This window comes from Apiospora kogelbergensis (genome assembly GCF_038363985.1).
Source record: "Apiospora kogelbergensis strain CBS 113332 chromosome Unknown utg000005l_segment0_segment0, whole genome shotgun sequence".
Classification (NCBI taxonomy): Eukaryota; Fungi; Ascomycota; class Sordariomycetes; order Amphisphaeriales; family Apiosporaceae; genus Apiospora; species Apiospora kogelbergensis.
The window spans coordinates 360,421-384,034 of NW_027117422.1; the positions used below are offsets into that span (position 1 = coordinate 360,421).

The 23,614-nt window shown below is 51.9% G+C and overlaps 10 protein-coding genes across 10 annotated transcripts; 5 read left to right on the forward strand and 5 right to left on the reverse strand.

The window, feature by feature from the left end:
• Positions 1-490: 490 nt before the first annotated feature.
• On the reverse strand, positions 491-3,229 carry PG998_006692 (uncharacterized protein; the record flags this gene model as incomplete). Its single annotated transcript, XM_066873508.1, has 5 exons — positions 491-1,527; positions 1,596-1,705; positions 1,782-1,906; positions 1,933-2,168; positions 2,218-3,229. 5 exons carry the CDS (start codon positions 3,227-3,229, stop codon positions 491-493), a joined length of 2,520 nt encoding a protein of 839 aa, XP_066729453.1.
• Positions 3,230-5,015: 1,786 nt separating this feature from the next.
• On the forward strand, positions 5,016-7,112 carry PG998_006693 (uncharacterized protein; the record flags this gene model as incomplete). Its single annotated transcript, XM_066873509.1, has 3 exons — positions 5,016-5,263; positions 5,331-5,911; positions 5,965-7,112. 3 exons carry the CDS (start codon positions 5,016-5,018, stop codon positions 7,110-7,112), a joined length of 1,977 nt encoding a protein of 658 aa, XP_066729454.1.
• Positions 7,113-7,757: 645 nt separating this feature from the next.
• Positions 7,758-9,141, reverse strand: PG998_006694 (uncharacterized protein; the record flags this gene model as incomplete). Its single annotated transcript, XM_066873510.1, has 2 exons — positions 7,758-8,899; positions 8,979-9,141. The coding sequence occupies 2 exons, from the start codon at positions 9,139-9,141 to the stop codon at positions 7,758-7,760; spliced, it is 1,305 nt and encodes a 434-aa protein (XP_066729455.1).
• Positions 9,142-12,140: 2,999 nt separating this feature from the next.
• On the forward strand, positions 12,141-14,124 carry PG998_006695 (amine oxidase; the record flags this gene model as incomplete). The annotated part of the gene is made up of 6 exons (XM_066873511.1): positions 12,141-12,307; positions 12,370-12,400; positions 12,460-12,628; positions 12,691-12,710; positions 12,785-13,043; positions 13,103-14,124. The coding sequence occupies 6 exons, from the start codon at positions 12,141-12,143 to the stop codon at positions 14,122-14,124; spliced, it is 1,668 nt and encodes a 555-aa protein (XP_066729456.1).
• Positions 14,125-14,560: 436 nt separating this feature from the next.
• On the reverse strand, positions 14,561-16,249 carry PG998_006696 (uncharacterized protein; the record flags this gene model as incomplete). The annotated part of the gene is made up of 1 exon (XM_066873512.1): positions 14,561-16,249. The coding sequence occupies one exon, from the start codon at positions 16,247-16,249 to the stop codon at positions 14,561-14,563; it is 1,689 nt and encodes a 562-aa protein (XP_066729457.1).
• A 372-nt stretch (positions 16,250-16,621) lies between these two features.
• Positions 16,622-18,055, reverse strand: PG998_006697 (uncharacterized protein; the record flags this gene model as incomplete). Its single annotated transcript, XM_066873513.1, has 1 exon — positions 16,622-18,055. The coding sequence occupies one exon, from the start codon at positions 18,053-18,055 to the stop codon at positions 16,622-16,624; it is 1,434 nt and encodes a 477-aa protein (XP_066729458.1).
• A 232-nt stretch (positions 18,056-18,287) lies between these two features.
• PG998_006698 (glutathione S-transferase) lies at positions 18,288-19,406 on the reverse strand (the record flags this gene model as incomplete). Its single annotated transcript, XM_066873514.1, has 3 exons — positions 18,288-18,446; positions 18,524-18,859; positions 18,912-19,406. The coding sequence occupies 3 exons, from the start codon at positions 19,404-19,406 to the stop codon at positions 18,288-18,290; spliced, it is 990 nt and encodes a 329-aa protein (XP_066729459.1).
• Positions 19,407-19,636: 230 nt separating this feature from the next.
• Positions 19,637-20,203, forward strand: PG998_006699 (uncharacterized protein; the record flags this gene model as incomplete). The annotated part of the gene is made up of 1 exon (XM_066873515.1): positions 19,637-20,203. The coding sequence occupies one exon, from the start codon at positions 19,637-19,639 to the stop codon at positions 20,201-20,203; it is 567 nt and encodes a 188-aa protein (XP_066729460.1).
• Positions 20,204-21,061: 858 nt separating this feature from the next.
• PG998_006700 (uncharacterized protein) lies at positions 21,062-22,334 on the forward strand (the record flags this gene model as incomplete). The annotated part of the gene is made up of 3 exons (XM_066873516.1): positions 21,062-21,332; positions 21,449-21,728; positions 21,791-22,334. The coding sequence occupies 3 exons, from the start codon at positions 21,062-21,064 to the stop codon at positions 22,332-22,334; spliced, it is 1,095 nt and encodes a 364-aa protein (XP_066729461.1).
• Positions 22,335-22,713: 379 nt separating this feature from the next.
• Positions 22,714-23,508, forward strand: PG998_006701 (uncharacterized protein; the record flags this gene model as incomplete). Its single annotated transcript, XM_066873517.1, has 1 exon — positions 22,714-23,508. One exon carries the CDS (start codon positions 22,714-22,716, stop codon positions 23,506-23,508), a length of 795 nt encoding a protein of 264 aa, XP_066729462.1.
• Between the last annotated feature and the right edge of the window lie 106 nt (positions 23,509-23,614).

Consider the following 23,614-nt stretch of genomic DNA (forward strand, 5'->3'; position numbering starts at 1 on the left):
GCGGAGATGGAACCGCTGATTGGGATCTCCGTTGTGAGACTTGTATCGCTCGATAGATTTCGTTATCTTTCTGTCATGTTCAAGCTGTGCACATCTGTCTATTTGCATGATCCCCGAAGAAATTTTGGATGTAGCAGAAAGAAGTATCATGAGTGTATTCCATCGTGTTCCATATCCCTATTTACACTACTAACCTCGCAACATTCTGCCATTATCGATATGTAAGGAAATTGATCCGCGAGGTCTGTAAGGACAGTAACAACGGTAGACCTTGATCACACTAAGCAAGGCGAAGCAACCTGGGAAAACCAACAAGCGCATATGCCGAAGGAACGAATGACCCGATACGCACAATGGCACGGGAAGAAGGCCGAAAGATGGAACAACGATTGTCCCATACGACAATCCTCAGACCCAGCATTCAGGAACGAGTGGAAAGTGAACTCGACAACTTTTGGGCCGCAGTCAATAAGCAGCCCTTATCCTCATCCTAATCATCACTATTCGATCCACGCCCCCTTTGCGTATAATCTGTGCCGGAGCCATCATCGTCATCATCGTCATCATCGTCATCATCGTCATCATCGTCATCGTCGTCATTGTCGTTGGAATCGTCGTCCGAGTCGCCCGAAGCGTTCGAGTTGTCGTTGGTTTTGCTAGTATATTCTTCATCCATGAAGATGGTCCCCGACTGCGAATTAGACGCGTGTGACTTGGATCCTTTGTGGTTCTTTTTGCCGTAACCCACAACTCGCTCGTGCCTGGAATCATACAACTGAACATTCGCCCGTTGGCCGTTCCTTTTTCCACTCCAGCCATGAGCGGTTTGCCGCGGTCGAGTATCATCGTCGATGTAGTCGTTCCATGTGGCCGAATTTCTGGGGTAGGCCGATTGTTGCTGTTGAGACCGTCCATCCCAGGTGTCGTTCCGCATGCCGCGTAGCTTTGAACGCACATGATCCGGAGGGTGGAAGCTGTTTACTGTACAAGCTATCAGTTCTGGTTCATTTGACGGATGTGAGATAGTCTTCTTACGGTAGCGCTGGAAATCCCCAACAACCCCTTCAACTTGCTTGAAGTGCGATGGTTTCAGTTCGATCTTGCGCCACTTTACTTTCTTCAAGGCCTGTTCTGGAGTCTTGTTGTGCTTCTTGATGTCTTCCAGCCTTTCGTAAGCGGCTAGCGCGATGGCAGTCTGGAAAGCATTCCGAATCTGTCTGCCATTCCAGGTGCCTGATGCCTTTGGATCTTCGCTGCTGTCTAGATCGTGCTTGTCGAAATGCCTCTTCGCCCAGGCGATCAATTTCTCACGGTCAAACTTGATCGGCAGCCTCTTGTCGCTCCCGTTATTGTTCTCCTCTATACGAGTAAGCATGTTTTCCCAAATTTTCACGTTGCCTTGTTTGTTGATCCGCTTGTAATGGAAGGCCATATGTATCCGGGACTTGAAGGCTTCGTCGATGGAGCCCTCTCTATTCGACGTCAAGAAGAGGATACCGGAGTAGTATTCCAGCGTTCGTAGAAAGACTGTCAAATAAGCAGTCAGCGAACTCGGTGTTTGTTAAATTCAGCTTTGTAAGAAAAAGGGGGCGTACCAGAAACAATTCCATTCCGTTTCAAGTCGGTAATGTCTCTCGTGACGAGATAGACGTCTGCTTCATCAAGCAGTAACACGCAATTCCAGCGGTGTGCAAGTCGGAAGTGACTTTCAAGGTTAGCCTGAATCTGTTCAGGGGTTGTCCCAAGATCTCCACATGTCTATCTGCGGTTAGCAAAGGCACTTCAAAAAGAATAATTTAAATTTGTCTTGAGTACTAACTATCGGGTAAAGAGGCCGCGGGGGCGTTGTGTAAGCCGCGATGGTTTCGGCCGTGCTGGTCTTGGGGGTGAAGTTAGCAGACGTTTCCTTCGTTGTTTTTGGCATATACAAACCTTTCCAACACCAGGAGGCCCATACAGGAGAATTATCAATCCCTTGCCCTTTCCACTGACAAGGTCAAGGTCTCTTCCGTATGCAGAATCCTGGTTCGACTGGCAGGCCGCATGGTTCTCGACCACGGCTTTCAACATCTGCTTGTACTTTGACGGAATGACCAAGCTTTCAAAGGACTTCTCCCGTTGGAGATTAGGTAGCGAAAGCATCCGGACATCGTTGACCTTGAGCTTGTCTGAAAACATCGTTAGTGCGCACATAACTAACAGGATCTGAAAGCTTACACCATTTCTTAACACGAAGGCTGTACCCAACGACATACGGGGGCAGAAGTAGTAAGATGTGCTCATCTTTCAGCCTATCGACCCCGTTTTCTGGTATTGACTTCGGAAAGAGATCACTTTTCATGAACTTCTCGCATCGTAAGACATCAATTTTATCATCGCGAAAGAGGATCAAAGGGAACTTTGAAACAACTCTTTCAACGAACATTGGCATATGCGGGGGTGTTTCCGATGGTGTAGTAATCAGACCAATTTTCGGAGGCTCCAACGTTCCTGTATCGGGCTCATAGGCGCTCTTGAAATCCACGAAGAACTCGCCTTCCACGAATTTATCGTCGTAGCTGAGAGATCCTTCGTACGTGGCGTGTCCGTAGCGTGAGTTGATGAACTTACGTCCAAGGACAAGCAATTCATTGGTGTAGCCGTCACCCTGGATAAATTGCTTGGGGAAGTAAAGAAGGTCTTGAATCAGTTTCTCGCCCTGAAAAGGCGAGATTTCCAGCTTGTGCTCCACAGGGCCAAGCGTGGTACCATCATACTCCATACGTAGGCAGAGGAGCTGTAGTGGATCCAGCCTATGGCTAGACGTCTTGGTAGTCACATGCTCCGTTTCGCCAAGGTCCGATTTCCCACGACTGGGGTGATCTAGGGTGAGAGGTCTCTTGCAACCCCTCACGCAAATCACTAGATAAGCACGACGGATAGAGGTAGCCGAGGAATTCTGACTGATGACCATGTCTCCAGGGTTGAAAAGATGCCAAAGATCACTATACCTGATCTTCTCCAATTGCTTGTCCCGAATGTTACGCCGTAGCGTGATGGTTTCGGACAAGCAAGTTTGGATGGTGGTGATGAACAGCTCCATATGATTGATGGTCTCGCGGTCATTATTGGTAGTTCTTGACTTTCGTTGAAACTGTTTGTTGTCCTTACCTTCACTTTTGCGTGATTGTTGATCATGAACCTGCTTAAGGTCTTTAACTCTCTGTTGGAGCTTGTCCCAATAGGCCATAAAGAGCTACATGATGTTAGAAGAAGCCTTACGGTGGAACGGAGATGCATATTTACCTTGAAAGGCGGCAAGAAGCTGAACTCGGTTGTAGTTTGGTTAGTTGGTATACTATAAGATACTGGGCATACTAACACATTTCGACCCCTAGGGAGTCTCTGGCCAGTAACCTCGCTCAGCACACTCAATATGATGGGTGACTGGATCACAATGCAACAAGGCAAACTCTCGTGTTTTGCATTATGATCTGGCTCGGCTGAGCCATTGCGAGCGCCCTTATCAAAGTTGCTGTCCTCATAGAAAGCAACGATGGCAAATGGTCCAATACCCTCACTTTCAGATGCAGAAATGATGGATGTGAACCCGTCGTCTGGGAGTGATTGGGAGTATGCTTTGCATTCCAATCCAATACCACTGCTTTCGAGGGCATGCTTATCATTCCGTTCGATCGTGGAATTCGTTGTCGGAGGTTTCTTGTTCGTGTCGCCTGTTTTAGTCCCTGGAGGGTTCCCTTCGTCTCTGATAATACTTCAGATAAGTCACGAATCCCAGGAGCGGTCATCTTACTTCTTGCTTTTGATGAGGTTCTCCAATTCGATGATGCGTTCTGTCAATTTCCTGAGCTGTTCTTGGCCTGACTGGTCAGACAAAAACTCAGTGGGTCTAGGATGGGGAGGCACTAAGCCTGCCGGCTCATCCATTGTGACTCAGTGAGAGGAGTGAGGGAAACAAAGGGTTTTGAAGTTGTGTTTGAGTGATGATAAGTGCGATTAGATTACCGGACAGTCCCTGGCAAGACTGACTTGGAGAGGATAGGAGGGGCAAGAAGGGACAAGCGTGGGACGCGATCGATAGTTCAATGAAGTGTCCGTCCCTAGAGGAGACTCAACGGCCTAGAGATCCTTTGGTTAATATTTTCTGGTTTCGCCAAACTGTTTATCTATTTGCCGAGTGGCTATATTAACTGCCTTGTAAAGAATCCTGATGTCTCACGGGCACTACCCGACGCTTATGGAATGTTCATTGGGTGGACTTTACTAGAAGGTAAATCATTGGCCCGCATAAACGCCACCACAGTTTCGTGTGGGTGATAATTACCACTGGAGAAGGCTCGCTCATCAACCCCGCGATGGGCTCGAAAGCTGAAAGTCTCATTGCATTCCACCGGAACAACATGTCCGGACCGGTCACGATGGATTGATTAATATTATTGGGCACTCGGGAGACAGATAAGGTAAAGGAAAGATATTGGCGAGAGGAACCGTGTCTGAGAAGTGCTGACGTGCGACTCCAACAGCTGCCGCTCAGCCTGCTTCTAGAAAATGGCCCATTGGAGGAGGCAATAGCGCCCGGCGTCATTTGTGTGCATAAGCAGCGCTTGCCAACTCACCATATGTCTCAAATGATGTTTCCAGTCCAGTTGATACGGGGTGGCCACCCACATTGTGCAACCCAAGCGGGGACGAGATCGGAAAGAGGTTACCGGGGGCGTTTCCGATGCAGAAAAGCTGAAAAACGTGGCTTCCGATAATATTACTCAGCCTCAGCCTGCTTCGAGAATGATGGTCATGGTGGGGAGTTGGATGTTATCAGAGCAGAGCCTCACCTCTGAGGGATTTCGGGTAGTCCAATACGCCCCAACTATTTCCAGGAAAGAGAGATTCAGTTCTCAAACTTAATCTTTCAAAGACAATCCACCCCTGTATCAGACTCTTGATAAATCTTTGCCAAGTCAAATAACATACTCCTTCTGTCTGCCCTTACAGTACTTATTCGCACCGTGGATTCGATGGCCGACGCCCGTGGTGTCAGCTGCAGCTCCGATGCCGAACTCAAGTCTAATGTCGTTCAGTTGACTGTCGGGGGAATGAAGCTTACACCGACCAGTAGAAAGGCACTGAAGTTTATCAAGGAGCGTGGCAGTTCAAGCCATGGGGCGTGGGACTTCTCGGAAGCATCTGGTGTCAGGTTTGATGAACACGGTGATTACAGTCGTCTAAGAGCCGCACCTGACAGCGATAAGGAAGTTGAGAAGCTGTAAGGTCGTCCAAATCCAGCCATCAACCCTTCGGGTATGCCACTAACTAACCCGACATGAGCAAAGCGACTTTAACGAGCTTTACCAAGAATGCAAGGAGGCACAGGCCCAGCTGGTGTCCACGCAGAAACGACTCCTTAAGGACCACAAGACTGCGAAAGAATTAGGAACTGTTATGGATATTAATGCGGACGAGATTCACTATGAAGGGCCCCCCCAAGACTTGGGGAACGTTGTCGAGAACGCTTGCGGAACGATCAACCAGAAACTGTCAACAGCCAAGCCTGAGGCGGAGGGCAAGTTTCGAAAAATCGCACAGAAACTTCGTCAGGGATTGCGTGGGTTTTGCCGGAATGCAGATAATATCGAGCCCTTTCTTGAATTCATCCCTGAAGCCTCAGGGTGTGGGTCGGTGATGTTCGGTGCTCTCACTATTGTCATTAAAGTGGCTGTCGCATACCGGAGCCTGGACGACCTCGTTTGCAACGCACTGAGCAATATCCGCTCAATTGCAGATTCACCTACTAATCTGGTCCTTGGAGCAATGCGAAACAATGAGAATCTGCATAAGCAGATGTCGGGCCTGTATACGTGTATCTTTAACGTGCTACGGCTGGTATCCAAACGAGTCTTTGTTACAAGGCTGAGTATGTTATGTCAAAAGTCCTTTTATGGAAATTCACTGCCTAACACATAATAGAAAAATTTGGACGGGCGATCACCCATTCCAAGACCGACCAGAACGAGCTCAACAATCTCCGCCTAGACATGTTGAAAAAGCATGAGATCCTGGACAGAAGTTTGATCATTGTCAAGGTGGACCGGATCGACAAACCGGCAGATACGCTGTCAAGGTCCGAGTTGGAAAAGATAGTTAACCGACTACGCCTTGGCAAAGAACTCCACGATACTCTCATCGCCGTCTTGGAGGAGAGCAAAAGCCTCAATAGTAAGACCCCTGCCTGCCTCAGTCTTCACGCAACTAACTATACCAGGGTCACTCAAAAAGAGAGACGGAAGAAACTAGGCACTGGACTGAGCTCAAAGGAACCGCCTAGAGTTATTGTTGATGACCTTCTTGTGAGCAAGCTCTTCCCAACAACAATGGTCGAAGATGATTGCCTCGAGCTTTCCAGCAGCGAAAGCTTGTCGGACAGGCGTGATCACCACAGAGTGAAGGCCGTCACTGGAAACAACCAACTCCAGGCATTCATCACACTAGAAAATGAGAAGATACTCATGATCATGGGAGGGATGGGGGGCCGAGACGACCAATTGTCGCCGGTCTCGCACGCAGTTGCGAAGCTTGTCACTGCGCTGCGAGTGGTTCAACAGCGAAACCAATTCATGCTCACAGTCACATTCTTCTGTGGCCAACACCAATATGATGGGTATTCGAGCTGTCGGGATATGATGATCACGCTCATCCTGCAACTCATCGACCAATACCGGGACTTCAGCAACGAGATCCTGAATGAGTGCATGCAGTCTCTCGAGGCCAGAGATGTCACCGGCCTTTGCGATCTTTACGAGGCTCTATGCTTTGAGCTTCCCGAAACCGCGATTCTTTACTGCACCATCGACGGACTGAGCTTCTTCGGCTACCCCAACACGCGACTGAGTGAGACCCGAATGATCATTGGGCGGCTTCTTGATCTGTCACGCGACATAGAGAAGAGCCCGAAGGCTTGCATCAAGTTTCTGTGTGCGACGCCTGCGCTGTATCCTGATATGGCCGACCTCTTCGAGTTGTGGGAGACCCTTGATCTTGATGCCTGCATTGAGAACTCGGAGCAGGACTTGATAGATTTGGAAGAAACTGACTTTACTAGCATGTCATTGTATTAGTGTGTTGGTGGAATGGAATGTACTTGATTGTTTCTTTTTCGGGTCAGTGTCAAGTTGTCAACTCAACAGGAAACAGAATGTATTCAAAGTGGCAGTTTTATTAACTCTGATGAACTTGGTATCTCTTACTCATGTTGGTTGCAACCCTTGACGTTTCTGTTGACGGTCAGACGGTCTGAAAGGATCTGCAGCCCTAACATGGCCATGGGGCGGTGCTTTTCCAACCAGGGTCCCTACAGAGCACATCCACCATGCTAGTTGTTACCTACCATGTCCTAGAATGCACCCCATCGCTGCGTAAACGGATAAACCGACTACGAACTGTAAACTATCACGCCGGACAGGCGCCCAAGAGTTACTTGGCTCGCAGCGTCTCTCGCCTAACTTCTCACATGGCACTTCGCCCTGTGGCGCAGGATCCGTACTTGGTCTGGATGTATGGGTCGCTGGCCGTCGTCAGCTCTGTGACTGGATGTACCTTCCATGCCTAGTTCTTTAGGAACAGCAGGAAAAACCCCTGAAGCAGTGATTAGAGGGCATCGGATGAGTCACTGGTGGGTTTTGCCAATGTTAACATTACAACTATCTTATATTTCACCAAATTCTAATTAGCTGTCGCGACGAACATGTTCTTCGCCGGTGTCATCAGGTGTCGACAGGTCCATGTCCAGAACGCCTGCGCTTCGTCCCCGGCATGGGCGTCACGGAGGTATAGTTGCAAGTCGGGCAGGAGGTCTTAGTGTTTGGCGTGGCAGGGTATTTATCCTGGCCGTACGTGGCGTTGAGCGAAACACGGCCGACGACGCTGCCAGACTCGAGCCGGATCCACGTATCGACCGCCTTTTCCTCGCGCAGTTTGTCCCGCGTCACGAGCACCTGCCGCGCGCCGCGCTCCCAGCTACCGTAGCCGCCGTAGCCCGTGTGCTGCCCAAAGCAGACGTTGAGCCCGCGGCCCGCGACCGTCATGCCCGGAAGCACGCCGTCCCACTTGTAGCACCACGTGTCGCCGTGGTCGTGGCCCGAGAAGACGGCCAGCAGCCCGGGCGTCGTCGTGAGGGCCTGCATAAACGGCACGTCTTGGCCGCCGTAGGAACAGGCGTCGCCGTCGTCTCGGCCGTCGGGACACCAGCCTTGGGCCTGCTGCGCTAGCGGCGCGTCGTCGTCGATGCCGGGCTGCTTGTGTCCGTCGACACCGGCTTCTTGTAGCGCGAGCGACGCGTTAGTGGGGATGTGGACGAAGGCCAGCGAGGGGATCGTCTTCTGGTGCTTGTTCGTCAGTTCGGCGTTAGTCTGCGTGAACCAGTTGACCACGCCGACGTCGACCCAGTCCGGCTGCCCGACCTTGTTGCCGTTAGCATCCTTTTGCTGGTAGCGCCAGCCGCCGCGGCTGTCGAAGAACCATAGGATCAATTCGGGTGGGCAGTCACTGCTAGTGCACGCCGGATCGTGCACCGGTAAGTAGTAGTTGGAGATGCCCGCGTCGTCGCCCGTGACCATCTGCCTCGTGCGCGCATTGGGCCAGCGGCGCTCTCTCGCCAGGATGGTGGCACCCGTGACGTTGAAGCTGTGGTCGTGGTTGCCGTACGTCGAGGCCCACGACAAGCCGCGCTTGACCAAGGGGCCGACGATCTGGTCGACGTACTTAGTGCTGTTCTCCAGGAACGTGTTCTCGCCGGTGATGAGGTCGCCGTTGAGCACAACAAGCTCGGGATGCTCGGCGTCGAGAACCTTGTTTATGACCTTGACGGAATTGATGTCCTGCTGGGGGCCCCAAGTGTCCCACGCATCTGCAGGCAAACTGATTAGCGACGAGCGGGGAATTACCTAACCGACCGGCATCGAGGATAGGGTTTGGCTGATACGTACTCTCGCCAAAATGCAGGTCTTCCAAGATTGAGATCTGGAATGTGCCATCTTTTCTGAATTGCAACGGCGCGGTAAAGTCTGTCGATTCGTTTCTAGCGTATCTTACACTGCGCTGGAGTGAAAGTGTCGCAAAGAAAGCCACAGCCAGAAGCACAAACTTCATGGTGGGTGAACAGCGCCACCAAGCGGTAGATTGGGCGAGGGGAGGTTCGGGGCGTTTGCGACAATGCTGGACGGCAGCGCCATCTTCCACGGGCGCCCTAGCAGCAAGCGGGCCATCCTCCAGTCTTATAATCCTGTCTGCCGCTCCCTCATCGTTTCCTTCCAAGAGCCGATAAGAGTGCATTGGGGTGATTTCTGGTCATTGGGCGACGCAAGCTCGGTAGGAATGTCACCCTCCAGCGTGAGTAGTTGATGTTAATTGCTGAGTCAAGGATCAAACGCGGGACATTGTTGGCATGTGCCGTGGGGGACGACCGCTACTGGCTCCAGGGCACCCCCACTAAATCTCAAGGTTGTTGGGAGCCCGGATTCTGGACGGCCATTTCCCCATCTACCTTCCCTTTGTAGCCAAGCCCCCAATCCATGACGGTTATTGCATTGCAAAACTGATGCAGCCAGAATATGCATTTATGTGTCTACCGCCGTATTAGACGGCAAGTCAACTCCAATCGTCCGAGACCCATAGAACCCCTTGTGCCGGCCTGACTGCATGTTCGGGGCCTACCTGCCTTTGATGTTCCTAGTGAACTGGGTGTAACGTACACTTGTATGTTCTTGCCAAACAGGTATCCAACTGGCCATTTCACGTCGCTGCCAATTGTCAAGCAGTGGGGGCTTTGGCGCAGGCAACATCTGATGTTGCATGGAAGTAATTGCTATTCCTTGCCTTCATGCCAATATCATCAATTATCTGTGTGGATATGTTTCGTGTCTTCTAGGAGTTGCAGTCTTGCCATACCAAGCTGCTCTGTGCTTGCTTTGCCACTTGCCATCTCGAAGCAATTGAACGCCTGTGAACTTACACGCCATATGATAGGTACTTGCCAGGCAGAATCCAATCGCATAAGACCTCCATATCCTGTAGATACGTGCAGCCACGTCGAGCTGGGAGGAGGCAACAGACGCTTCAGGTAGCCACGCCATGCAACCTCTCCTTTCAATATCACGTAGAAGGAGGCTCTTGCTCGCAACCGAATCTGTGGCACTGACTTCAGGGACAAGATGGCAAGGGGCTCGTTCCCGAAGAAGCACTTTCTTCGTCGTCTTTGGCGAGCACTGCGACACTTGGTCTTGCCACGACTCATCAGGGGTATCGCACTTTATATGAGTAGAACGCCATGCCTTCTCTCCACGTTCGACAAGGGGGCTCGTTAGGCATGAGGCAGTCGAGCTGCAGACACGAGGTACTTGCTCATGACCTTCTCTAGAAAGTAAGTCATGAAAGCCCTCCTCAAGATGTATAAATACGGCAGCCCTTACACATTGGGTCTTCCATCTTCCATCTTCCATATTCTGAACTATCATACTCAACACTACTACGATGTTCTCATCCATCCATACACTACCTTTCCTTGACTCGAGATGGAGTTGGCCAGCCATCGCTTGATGGCGAAGTGGCAGGTGGGCACACTGTGGTAGGAACTATTATGTACATAGAGGTAGTGAATTGACGAATAGATTTCTGCAACCATGCCTCCTCCACGTCCACGACTCCATTCGTGTGATCTCAGACCTGATTGAACACATTTTGTGCTGCCCTGCTGCAAGAAGATCATCTTACAAGCTGCAGTATGTGTGATTGTCATCACCGATCATGAGCGCTGTGGTAACCCAGGCTTGAATCCCCCGCCCTCTTTGTAGCCAGCTCCTTGCTTCCAAGTGGAGTGTGGTAACTCTGACGATATAAAAGAAAAAGAAGAGGAAGGAAAGGAGAGGGGAGCAGTGGGAATCTATTTATGCACCTTCCGAACTGTGTGGTGGGGTTCGCCTGCCAGGTAAATTCAGCTTGAGGCCTCAAGTAACCATGGTAGGGAGACACCTACAATACCAGCCCACCAACAAGCCACGACAATTTGCTCACATGTCTGGTCGAAAGCGCTGCATTCTGATAATTCACAGCTATTGTGCCAGTTTGGTTGAAGGTGAAGCTATGTGCATCAATCGTATGCATCACAAGCCTTGGGTCCACGCCTCATTACGATTATCTAAGTGGTCCGGACCCCGGATTCTGGACGACCATTTCTTCTATCTACCTTCCATTTGGGGACAACCCTCCAATGCACAACGAATATTGCGTTGCATGAGTGGTGCGTCTAATATATGCACAACGGTAATCCAGTGCTTGACTGAACTCTCTTCCGATACAAGTGCTGATGTGTTCTCCAATACGGTTCTCTCGGATGCAGACAGGTAAAAGTTACTATTGCCAATATTAATATCCAAGCTGTTATATTACGAACAAAAAGGTGTCCTGCACACCCAGTCATATGTGCCAGGTGCGCCTTTGTCGATCGATTGGGTCACACACTCAATGTCTCAAATTGTCCGCTCGGTAGGGCATACATATGCTTCCTTTCTTTGCATTGGCATCGCGCTATCATTAACCCCGAGACAGAAGCTAGCACAATGCACGGCGGGAATCTGTCTTACCTTTCACCCAGAGACGGGACGGGCACGCTGTACGGCAAGCCACGGCCCAGAAAGTTTCCAACGTCTTCGATGTTGCTAGGGGCAACACCAATATCGCAGTAGCTTGGCCGCGGCCCACCTCACGTCAATTGTGAACTGCTTTCCAGGAGAGAGTGAGAAATGCAGTTCTCCCCTCACCCGCCGCCATTGTATTACGCATAGGGATTAGGCAGATTGAATTGGCCAATCCCAGCTGCACAATTCCGACTTTTCAGCTATCACAGTAATATCATCCTGCCATCATGCAGGGCGGCATATGTCATAGCTGCGCCAAGACGAGTAACCAAGGCATCAGCTGAGACATGTTACCCGTCCACTACATTCCCGGAGTTGTGGCTTGCTGAGACTAATCGCATTGAACATAGATATCTCCCTATATAAAGGAGGACGTCAAGACTATTTGCAACAGTTAGACCTTTGATTCCATGACATCTCCAGAGAAGAAAGTTACCGTACAGGACATCCACCACCATGCCTTTCACCCACTACAAGCTCGGAGGCATCTTGACGTTGGTGAGTCTACTCGCACGTCAGTCCCTCCTCGAGACTATTCCTGGTGCAGACGCTGTCTCCATACCCACGGCACAACACGCACGCCGCCAGTCTGGCACTTGCCAGAAGACCAAAGTGGCCATCCTGTGAGGGAAATCCAAGTCTATCTGAAGCTACAAAAGCCCCTACTAATGGTTCTGATGCATAGCGGCGCAGGAATCACCGGAATCACAGCTGCAGTAAGCGATAATATCCTATGCATTCATAAGCTATACATCGATCTGACAACAATCTTTAGCAAACCCTAGCTAACGCTGGTGTGACCGACTTCATCATCGTTGAGTATAAGGATGAGATAGGCGGAAGACTGCACCACGAGAACTTTGGCATGGGACCGGATGGGAAGCCACTCCTTGTCGAGTATGGTGCCAACTGGGCCCAAGGTTTGGGAGTACCCGGTGGTAAAGGTATGTTCCTCGACCCGAAGCTCCAATAAAACAAGACAAGACCTTGCTAACACCGATTGAAGAGAACCCTATCTGGACACTGGTACGTCCTGCTCCGTCGCTGAGGCGCATGCCCCTCGCAATGAGAATAGACGCTGACGGAACCATTCATTACAGGAGAAGAAGTGGAACATTAGCAACACACAGTCGGACTACACCAAGATTCTGACGTACAACGAGACGGGCCAAGTGAACTTCACGTCGGAGATTGACGAGTTCGAGGATGCCGTCAGCCGCATGGCTGCCGAAGCAGGTGAACTCCTTGTCGACAACATCCAAGACCGGACGCTCCGCGAGGGCCTGACGCATGTAGGATGGAAGCCCAACCAGCGAGAGTACCCCCAGGCGGCCGACGCCGTGGAGTGGTGGCTATACGGTATGTTGAAATCTGCGATGCTCCCGCTCTATCCACATCGCTAACCTTGCCATGTGCAGATGGCGAACAAGCGTATACCCCTGAGGAAACCTCGCTGGTGTTCAACACGGCCGTCTCCAACTTCACCTTCCTGCAGTTCAGCAACGAGAACAACTTCGTCGTCGACCAGCGCGGCCACAACACGTGGGTGAAAGGTGAGGCCTCCGAGTTCCTGGCCGCGAACGACGCGCGCCTGCGCCTCAGTACCGTGGTGGAGCGCATCGGCCATTCGGACGAGGGTGTCATCGTCGTCAATAAAGACGGCTCCTGTATCGAGGCCGACTACGCCGTGGCTACCTTCTCGCTGGGGGTGCTGCAGCACGAGGAGGCCGTAACCTTCGAGCCGGCCCTGCCCGACTGGAAGAACGTGTCGATCCAGTCCTTTTTGTTGGGCACCTACACCAAGATCTTCCTGCAATTCAACGAGACCTGGTGGCCCACCGACACCGAGTACTTCCTGTACGCGGACCCGGTGCAGCGCGGCTGGTACCCGATCTGGCAGTCGCTGGACAAGCCGGGGTTCTTCCCGGGGTCGCACGCCATTTTTGTGACGGTGACGGAGCGGGAGTCGCGGCGGGTGGAGCGGATGACGGACGCGGAAACGCAGGCCGAGGTCATGGCGGTGCTGCGCTCCATGTTTCCCGACGTCGCGGTGCCGGAGCCCGTGGCGTTCCAGTACCCGCGCTGGGGCCAGACGCCGTGGGCGTACGGGTCCTTCTCGTGCTGGCCCGCCGGCACCACGCTCGAGCAGCACCAGAACCTGCGCGCCAACGTGGGCCGGCTGTGGTTCGCGGGCGAGCACACCAGCGCCTCGTACTTCGGCTACATGCAGGGCGCCTGGTACGAGGGCCGCGACGTCGGCGGGCGGCTGGCGCGGCTGGTCAGGGGCGAGTGCGGCGGGGATAAGCAGGGCGACGGGGTTTGCGGCGAGATGGTGCGCTACGAGGTCTTGCATGGCACGACGGAGGAGGACGAGTACAACATCCAGAACGGATGGGATGGAACGAGTTTCCAGACAAACGGTTTAGAGAAAGAGGAATGATGGATTGCATAGACCCCATTGTTGGACAATCACTTCCGCACCGGTAAAGTTGATATAATTTGTCGCTACGCTAAAAATCATTCGCTGTTCAGAGAGTAGTACAGTTCGATTCAAGTCGTAATCCAGTTTGAAATCAATTTAGTTCTCAAAAGGTGCTGTCATATTATGTATGCTAATAAACAATAGAAACAGTGCTAGACGCTCAGATACAGAAGAACAACTGTTTATAACACCGCCACAGCCCCAACTCGTCCCATTTACTCATTTACTCAGGAGAGAGAGCTATTCCTGTCACTGCTGTCTGACAGTGCGCAGTTATATCTTGTCCTCGTTGAGTATTCTAGCCAATCCCTCGACGCTTGTGATGACCTCGCGGCTTCTGAACCAGCTCACAAGGTTCGTGTCGTCTTTGCCAGATGACTTTTTCATAACCAAATCAAGCTGGGCCTTGACCTTTTCCCACACTCTTCCCGATACCCGTGACCTGCTTTCTTGCTGTTTGAATCTCTGGCCGAAAGGCGTCTATCAGCTTAATACCTTTTTCATATTCCGAAGCTGGCAGTGCGAAGATGTTGAGCCGATATAGCCAACCGCTGTCCCGTGCCGTCGCGTAGTTCATCTCGGTCTTTTCTTGGGTGATACCCATTTCCCCGTCGATAACTTGCAAGGATTCCTCGATGCTTCGCAGTTCGCTGTCTATTTCTTGAGATTTCACTGATAGTTGGGATAGTGTATCTGTTAGACTGTTGGCGAATTCGTTCCACTCCTTACGAAGCTGCTCCTTTGTGGGCGGTTTCTGGCCGACCTTGTATCGATTCCAGGCAAAGATGGAACCTTGGGCTCGCTGTTCAGCTTCCCTGAGAGTGCGTGCGTGCCCAAATAAGAGTTTCCAGGTCATTTTTCGAACGTTACTCCTGAAAGTCTCCAGCTTTCCTGACACGGTATGCAAATCGTCGGCTGTGGCGCCAATGTGCTCATAAAGCTCGCCCTTTCCAGGCAAATGGCTGTCGCCAATGCGGATAGCGATGGAGTGAGCGCTGTATGCCTTGTGCCGAACCACCTCAGATATACCTCCAGTCGACTTTGTGGCATCGAGAAGCTGGACCATCTCGTGGTGTATTTCCAATTTATGTTCGAGTTCTTTATCTTCCGGGAGCTGCTTCATCAATACCACAAAAGCGACAAGCAGTAAGAACAGGCAAGCGAGAATCTTGAACATGGAAGTTCTGTAACTCGAGGCCAGCGTCGCGATAGGCTCAGTGTTACGAGACTCTGTGTTCCTGCTCTTTTCGGGTCGATTACCGAATATACCCTCAAGCCCATGGAAACGAGACTCTGAGTCTGGATTTATAGCGGGTTTCGGTTTACGGGACTCTGCGTTCAACTTCGCGACCATCATGTCGTGATCCTCTGTCCACTTTTTTATTGGGATCCGATATTCAGCTTGCCGCTTAAAAACATTTGCAGTCCACTCCTCAAAAGAAGGCTCTGCGTCCAGCTTTACAATAGGTTCCGGGTTTTGGAACTCAACATCGAGCTGCGCAACAGATCCCGCTTTATATGACTCCGCATGCAGGTTTGCGACGGGTTCTACGTCACGAGGCTCTACGTCGAGCTGCGCAACGGGTTTCGGTTCGCGTGACTCTGCCTCTAGCTTCGCGATAGGTTCCTGTTCGCGGCACTCTATATCGAGTCGCTTTTCATTTTGCGCCGGGGACTGGGGTTTGACCATTGCAAAGAGCGGAGCCCAAGGGTCTGGGACACGATACTCTACATCCTGTCGTCCTTCATTCTGCGCCGCCAACTCGGACTGCTTGAGGAGCTCCCACGAGGGTACAGCGTACTCTTGGTCAAGCTGCTTGATCGTTGTAGTTCCATGCATTAGAATGGAGGATACCAGGCATTGCCGCGGCCCAGACTTCCCTTTCACCCAGCTCGAAGAGCAAGTCTGGCTGAGAAGCTTGTGATCAGGAGCGACAGTCTCGGTTATTCTTTTGGTTGATCCGTCTATAACCTTGATATCTTCGTCATATACAAACTTGTAGGTATACACTTTCCATTGTCCGTCCCACCTGTTGGGTTCATTTTCAGCCTTGCTGATGGTTTCGGATGTGATATCTTCCATTGTAGCCACTGTGATTGGTTTCTTCATGGCGTCCGTGAATGCTTTGTTCGCAGTGGTCGCCATCACGAATCAGTTTGTAGCCTCCGTGAATGATTCTCTTGTGATAGTACTCAATCTGTTCGTTAGCCAATGATAGCATGAGTAAGATAATTCTTGATCGTTACATCATATTTATAGAAATGGATACTAGACAAAGACATGTAACAGAACATTATTTGCATAAAGACTTCTATGCCCTATACACATCATGCCTTATACTCCAACAAGGAAGAATATTAGTTGAAAGGAGCTGTTTATTTTGTGGCGCTATCTACCCATACACGACTCGCTTTCTTTTCACCTCTAGCCGATCTATACACCTGTCTCTCTGCTTCAAGCAGGGCCATCATAGCAAGTATTGGAAACACCAGGTATTGTATAACCGATCGCGAGTTTCGCACAATCGATCGACTGCGACAAGTATCGCACCATATGAACAGCCATATTCTGGTAACGACGCCCGAAAGGTAGATATGAATCTAAAAGGTATCTTTCAGTCCATTCACTTGCCTGGGCCTGGGCAAAGCTCTGCGAGGCGGCCACGAGTATATCGCGGCGGACTGTGACACCTGGTATCAACGTTCGAAGCTGCCGCAGGCAGGTGCCAATTCTCTTGATGTGCTTCTCCCAGTCTTCCTCCTTGTCGACGGGACGTGGAAAGATGTTGTACCGGTAATACCACCGGCTTCTCAGTCGCTTCAAATCCTCCCGATAGTGCCAGTGAACGGTGACCATTTTGACCACATGGCCGTCCATGGCCCGCTCGAGTCTCAGAAGCTCGTCCCTGATGCTACCTATTTCTTCGGCCAACTCTGCTATTTCTGCTGATGAATTCGCTGCTGTAGCTATCCACTTCTGACGTAAGAATGAACTGGTTGGCAACTTATACCACGATAAGAGTGGCTTGTGACGTAAACCGCGAAGAATGTCCTTGTAATCCCACATAAGCCCGGTAGGGGTATTTATGGAGTTTTTGCCGTGCTTGGATAAGTGTCTCTTCACTTCGCGCATAGCGGTCCTACTCTCGTATAGTGAAGCACGAATCTCATATGTTCCATGGATTCTGCTATATAGAAGCCTGTGTCTTATGTTGGAGATCTCTGAGTCCATCTTGTTAATGAAATCCTCTATGTGCTCTGGTGCCGGCCTCGTGCTGTTGAGCAGCTCGGATATGTCGTAATTTGGTTGGAATGTAGCCTCGAGTCGGTAGTCTCGAAAGGGTTGTAGATCTGTTACTCGAGGAAGGAGTAGTGCCGCTGTTAAGAAGCCCACTATCACTAGGAGGACCGGCACTACAAGGAGTGCAGCCACGACCTTGAATACAGTAATGGAAGTTCGTCGTGATCTCTCTTCCGCAAAGTAATCCTCCCTTAGTACATAGACACAGGAACCTCCTCGTCGCATGCCAGCGTGTCGCTCCTCTATTTCGTTGACAATAGAATTTCGTCGTGGTCTCTTTTCCTCAATGTGTTCCTCCTTTGGTACATTGGCAATGGAATCTCGTGGTGATTCCATTATCCTCTTAAAGTCCTTCTTGACCGACGCCAAGGCCAGTCCCCAGAATTCCCCTTCATCGAGCTGGGCCGTTTGGGTTACGCCAGTCGAGGCCTGAAAATCTCTCAATTTTCTGTAATCACCAAGCACCTCTTCAAAAGATGCAGTGATCGTGTGTACCACGGCGTCGAATGCACTCTTGTACTCGATATCCGTAAATTGGTCCGCCATTGCCTTCACGGCTGCCGTATATTCGTCCTTTGTGCAGGCCATGTTCGAATTGCATCTGTCGATATCGCTTGTTCTGGTATGTCAAGATCCTTGCGGAGGAAGATTGATCTACGGCGTTTCAAGGCTGAAGATTATCGGAGACGCTGAGGAACAAAGACCTTTGAACACAGCACCTGCTATACTAAATGCGGAAGTAGACCATGAAGGATGTCAAATAAAGGGATGTGGCATTACTAAGACCATATGGATCGTTGCACATTTTGTTAAAGCCCGTTCACTTGTAAAGCTCTTTCTGCCGCTCCAAAACCACAGGGTGTGAGATGGAGCCTGGCTGCATACTAGCAAAACCCAAGTTTGAGTCCGCTTCTACATCAGGGAAGGGGCCGAGTGGTGTGATTGCAAGTGGGTTGATATCAGCGTGGCTTTTGGTATACTATTGTCGCCAGTCAGTACAGTGAGCCAGTAAAGTGCAATACGGACAATCGCGGAGAGAAATCAATGGTGGCTCACGTTTTCTTTGATGTGTTTGAAGTCCGTCGTCTCCTTGAAGCCGGGCACGTTCCAGTACAGGTTCTTCATCCAGTTGTGGATGACGGGGTAGTTGCCTCGAATGGTGCCCAGGTTGCACTTGAAGTGCTGCACGTATATGGCATCGAATCGGATGATGGTCGCAAAAGCTCGGAGGTCGAGTTCCGTCATCTCCTTCCCCAGTATGAATAGGCCGGCGTTTTTGTGGATGGTGGATTCGAGATGATTGAGAGCCGCAAAGACGGTGGGCACATTCTTGTCGTAATCTCTTTGAGTATGCGCAAAGCCGGCCTTGTACACACCGGTGTTCAAGTCGCGCTGCATCCACTCGCTCATCTCATCAATCTTGCCTCTCAAGTGCTCGGGGTACAGATCCAGCTCCCTCTCGGGACTCCCCTTCGGGCAGAATGCTGTTGAAGGCGGTGGGCATCCAGCGGAGGAGCTCGTGGCTCTCGTTGTTGACGATGGTGCCCGTCTTGGTGTCCCATAGCACTGGCACAGAGTAGCGGCCCTTGTAGTCCGGGTCGGCCTTGAAGTAGACCTCGTGCATGAACTTGGACCCGAACAGCTTGTCGGCCGTCGCGCCGTCGTACGTGTCATCGGGCCCATTGGCCCCGGGAAACTGCCAGCCGGGCCAGCCCTGGTCGTTGCCTTTCGGGTAGGGCTTCACGACTGAGACACCAATGGCATGTTGCAGACCTTTCAAGTGTCTCACGAGGTAGGCGCGGTGGGCGAACGGGCAGAACAGCCCGATGTAGAGATGATAGCGTCCGGGTTCGGGCTGGAAAGGGCCGTCGGGGCTCACGACTCCATGCCAACCGTCCTCGGGCCCTGCATGGATGGTTTTGTTGGCAGCGGAAGACATGTTTTGTTTTGGTTGGTCGAGCTTTTTGATTGAATCCCGTCGAAGGAATCAACAAGTCAATCAATCCCGCGGGGTAACCCCTCCTTTTTCGGCGGGACATCAGAAACACACGTGGGGGTCCCAAAACCTTAATCTGCCCTGTAACCGGGTCTGAAGAAGCCCCAGGCAACCGCTGCAACTTCCACTTCAACCCATCAATTCCTTGTCGCCTACAAGCTGTCTTTCAGGTCATGGACGGAACGCCAACTCAAGCCTCTTCTGAGGCGGCTGCTCGAACGCTTATCCACAAGGAAAGCCGCCGCCTCACCCGCTTTCACCTCTTCACCAAGTTGCCCATCGAGCTCCAATTGATCATCTGGTCGTTCTGGCGTGAAGACCAGCCCGTACTCCGTCACTACATGGTTCTCACCCGTCACACTCGGGCCTACGCTGCCCTCGATTTTATCGCCGGAAAATTCGTCCCCACCGCTGCTCACAGCACCGACAGTACCAAGGATGATCCGCTCGATCCCATGGAATTCAAGATCCGCTTCTCGAACAGTGTCTTGACGACAAAGGGCAGTTACGACGACCCTCTGAGTGTGATCCTGAATCCTTCAAGTGACGTTCCAAGTGATAGCCGAGAAGTCTTTACCCGACTGTCGCCTGCCTTTGCCTGGGTCAACTTCGAGAAAGATATATTCTGCATTGAGAATCTGGGCCACCGCTTTGGTGGCCGTTTTCGATTCTTGTCGCCCAACATCGGTGCTAAGGTTCCAAAGCCACTGGCCGCCGATCACTGGGCATCCCGAATCTAAACTTTGACTCTTCAAACTAGCTGCGAGTCTATGCATTCCCTAGATATCCCTACCTTGAATCGTTTACCATATAATACAATCCCGTACATGGATAGGAGGCTTCCAATGAACATAATAAAGTATCACCTCGATCCAGCACCGATAGTTGACATCGATGTCCAAGCGCTGGAGGTCATGTCGAGTCTCAAGCGTGTGCTTCTTGTGTTGCGAAGATTTACGCTATGCGAATTGTTATGGCATCTCATCGACGCGGGAGACATCTCTAGAGGCTACGTCGAATACGGGTTTATCCGAGCGATCCATAAGCCAGGACACGTCCTCTGGGATGGAGGAGTCAAGTGCAATGGGGAATGCTGCCCTGCAGAGATCTCACACTCAGAGGTTGTAAGCGACATGCATCAGAAGCTCGATGGTATGGGAAACAAAAGCGTGGAGCTGAAGGTGGTTGCAGACACATTGAACATTCTGGATGGAGAGATTAGACAGCTTAGACAGCTAACTGGTTACGAAGATGAATGGTATTATTATTAGGAATGGATGGCAGCAATGGATGTCCCTCCCCTCTTATGGACACGACTGAGCATATTTCATTTGATTTCAATGAGTACAAATTGATCGCAGCAGCAACTTTTCAAATTGAATCAAATGTGACACAGCATCAACTGGACTTGGCTGATTGGCGCCTGCCTGCCTGCTGATTTATGTGTGACCACTGATCTGACTCGACCGCCTAAAACCAAGCATGTTCCTCGTCAATTGCCCATCTACTTCGCTTTCAAAAAGCACAATCGCAACCAGTGATAGCAGCCATCAGTCTCAATTGACTATGCCTCCCGACATCAACTTCGTCTCCTGGGCATGCTCGTCCTCGACGAGCTGCATCTGCCCGGCGGTCAAGTACTGCGCGACGGCGTCGGCGGCTCCGGCGCCTGGAGCATGCTAGGCGCCCGCCTCGCCGCGGGTCCCAAAGCCGCCCAACAAGTCGGCAGCTTCGTCGTCGCCGGCCGCGACTTTCCCGAGTCGGCCGCGCAGGCCGTGCGCGAGCTGGGCGTCACGCTCGAGATGCTGGTCGACGAGACGCGCGAGTCCACCCGGGGCCGGCTGGTTTACCACGATGAGACATTCAACAGTCAGTAAATGGGGTGTGTCTGACATGGCATTTCTTTTCTTTTTTGCTGACTACGAAGCGTCCCAGACAAGACATTCAACTATCTGACCACTCCGCTGCAACCCACACCTGACCAGCTACCCCTCAATCTCCTGGCGTCCAAGTCCTTCCACATGCTCCTTCCCCCGAGGCCATCGCCATCCAGGTCCCGCAGCTCCTGCGCCGGCGCAGGGAGGCCGGGATCCTCGACGACCCTCTGATCGTCTGGGAACCGCTGCCCTGGAAGTGCACCCCCGAGCACCTGGCGGCGCACAGGGACGCGTGCAAGCTCGTCAGCGTCTTCTCGCCCAACCACCTCGAGCTGCTCGGCCTGTACGGGCTCGCCGAAGCGAACAAGGCCGCCGAGGCGCTGGCGGCGTCGCCGCCGGCGCCGCACACGCAGCCGCGCACCCACGAGGGGGCCGCTGGTTCGCCGCCAGCGAGAAGCAGGTCGTGCGGGACTGCGCCGCGTCGCTGCACGCCGACGTCGTCGCTGACGGCGACGCGGGCTGGGAAGGGATAGTCGCGGTGCGCTACGCCGAAAAGGGCTGTGTCGTGGGTTTTTGCGACGACGCCACCACCGACACCGCTCAGAAGCCACATGTGGCCACTTTCCCGCCGTATCACGTCTACCAGGACCGGGTGGTGGACGCTACGGGGGCCGGGAACGCTTTCCTTGGCGCCCTGGCCGTGACGCTGGCGGCGGCTGATGCTTCGCAGAGCACAGGGGAAGAACGCACCCAGCGAGGAATGGCGGCGGCTGCACTGCCGGCTCGCGGCGACACTAGGGCGGTGCTCACCGAGGCGATCGTGTGGGCTAGCGTAGTGGCCAGTTTCGCTATTGAGCAGATTGGATTCCCACGTCGGGTCATGGTCGGGAACGGAGACGACGAGGAGCGCAAGGAGCAATGGAATGGAGACACTGTCTCCAAACGATATGTGGCTTTAGCAGAGCGCGCAGCGGAGTTTACCTATGCTCTGTAATTTATGTTCTTTCAGCGACTTTAGTATCTATAAACTTTTACTCCATAGGTTTATTTGTTTTGATTTTGTATTGACGTTGTCCTGTCAAGCCAACAGAAACCTATGCATTTATTCATAGGTACATGTTAATAACGGGGTACATCTACCTCACTGGTAATTCAGATGCCTATCCTTTGAACCATCACCCTTTCTTCTCCATGGCCGCATTCAGTATAGCATGGATTGTAATTAAGACGTTTACTACAAGTCGCACACCGTGAAGGGTCTTTGTTTGGTGATTCTTCTAATACTTCCGGATTACAATTTCCAAGCAGTCCCTGCTCTACATAATTATATCAGTACTACTAGCATTCTTGAGTGTTGTCAAAACGAGACGACCATGGACGACGAAGCTAGGCAAATGGCCACTGTGGCCAAGACTTCAGCGCCCGAGCACGTAGAGAAGAGAAGGGCGCAGAACGAAATGGTCTTCACGGCTGTCGTGAAGGAACTGCGTCTCGAGGCTCTCAAGGCCACAGTGCAGCTCCTGGAGAAGGAGACGTTGGAAACCCCTATCGATCTCAAGAGCGTACCGCTTGACGTCACGTGGCTACCGATCCCGGAGACCCACGTATACCACGGCGAAAAGCCGGTCAAACAGTCGCTTTGGATGCTAGACATGTCAACTAGGATCGACGAGCTTGACAACTGGCTGCAAACATGGTATACGGCCGATCAGGCGATCCGGAAGTATGAGACAACCCAAAAGGTTTTGGAGAACCGACACGTCATGGCAGCGGACGCGGAGTTGTTCGCGGTGCTCGCAGCTATTGATTCAGCCTACGAAAGGAAGCTGGGGTCGCAAGACGCTGCTAAGAGAGATATTGAATATTTGGCGTCTCGTGAAAGTAATAAGGCGGCCTTCAAGGAGCGAGAGGAGACACGCGCTTGTGAGGCAGCCAAAGAGATGCGGGCGGATTTCGAGGCATTTGAAACCGCCAGAGGGATGCGGGTCGAGCGCAACGATCTTGAGGCGACCAGGGAGATGCGAGAGATCCAAGAGTCCCGATGCGCTTGCGAGAGTCAACACGCGTCTGACGGTCATTGCGACCCCATGGGCGCTGTAACAGCGCCGGAGAGTCGCGACTTGGCCAAGGAGCACGAACGAAAAAGAAAACTCCAGGGTGCGCGTTGAAGGTCCTTTTCTTGGTTGTGGCAGCACTCTTCGCGTCATTACTTGTTACTTATACAGCCAGCTTGGCGCCTCGCCCAGACCACCTACTCCAGTCCACATTCCATCC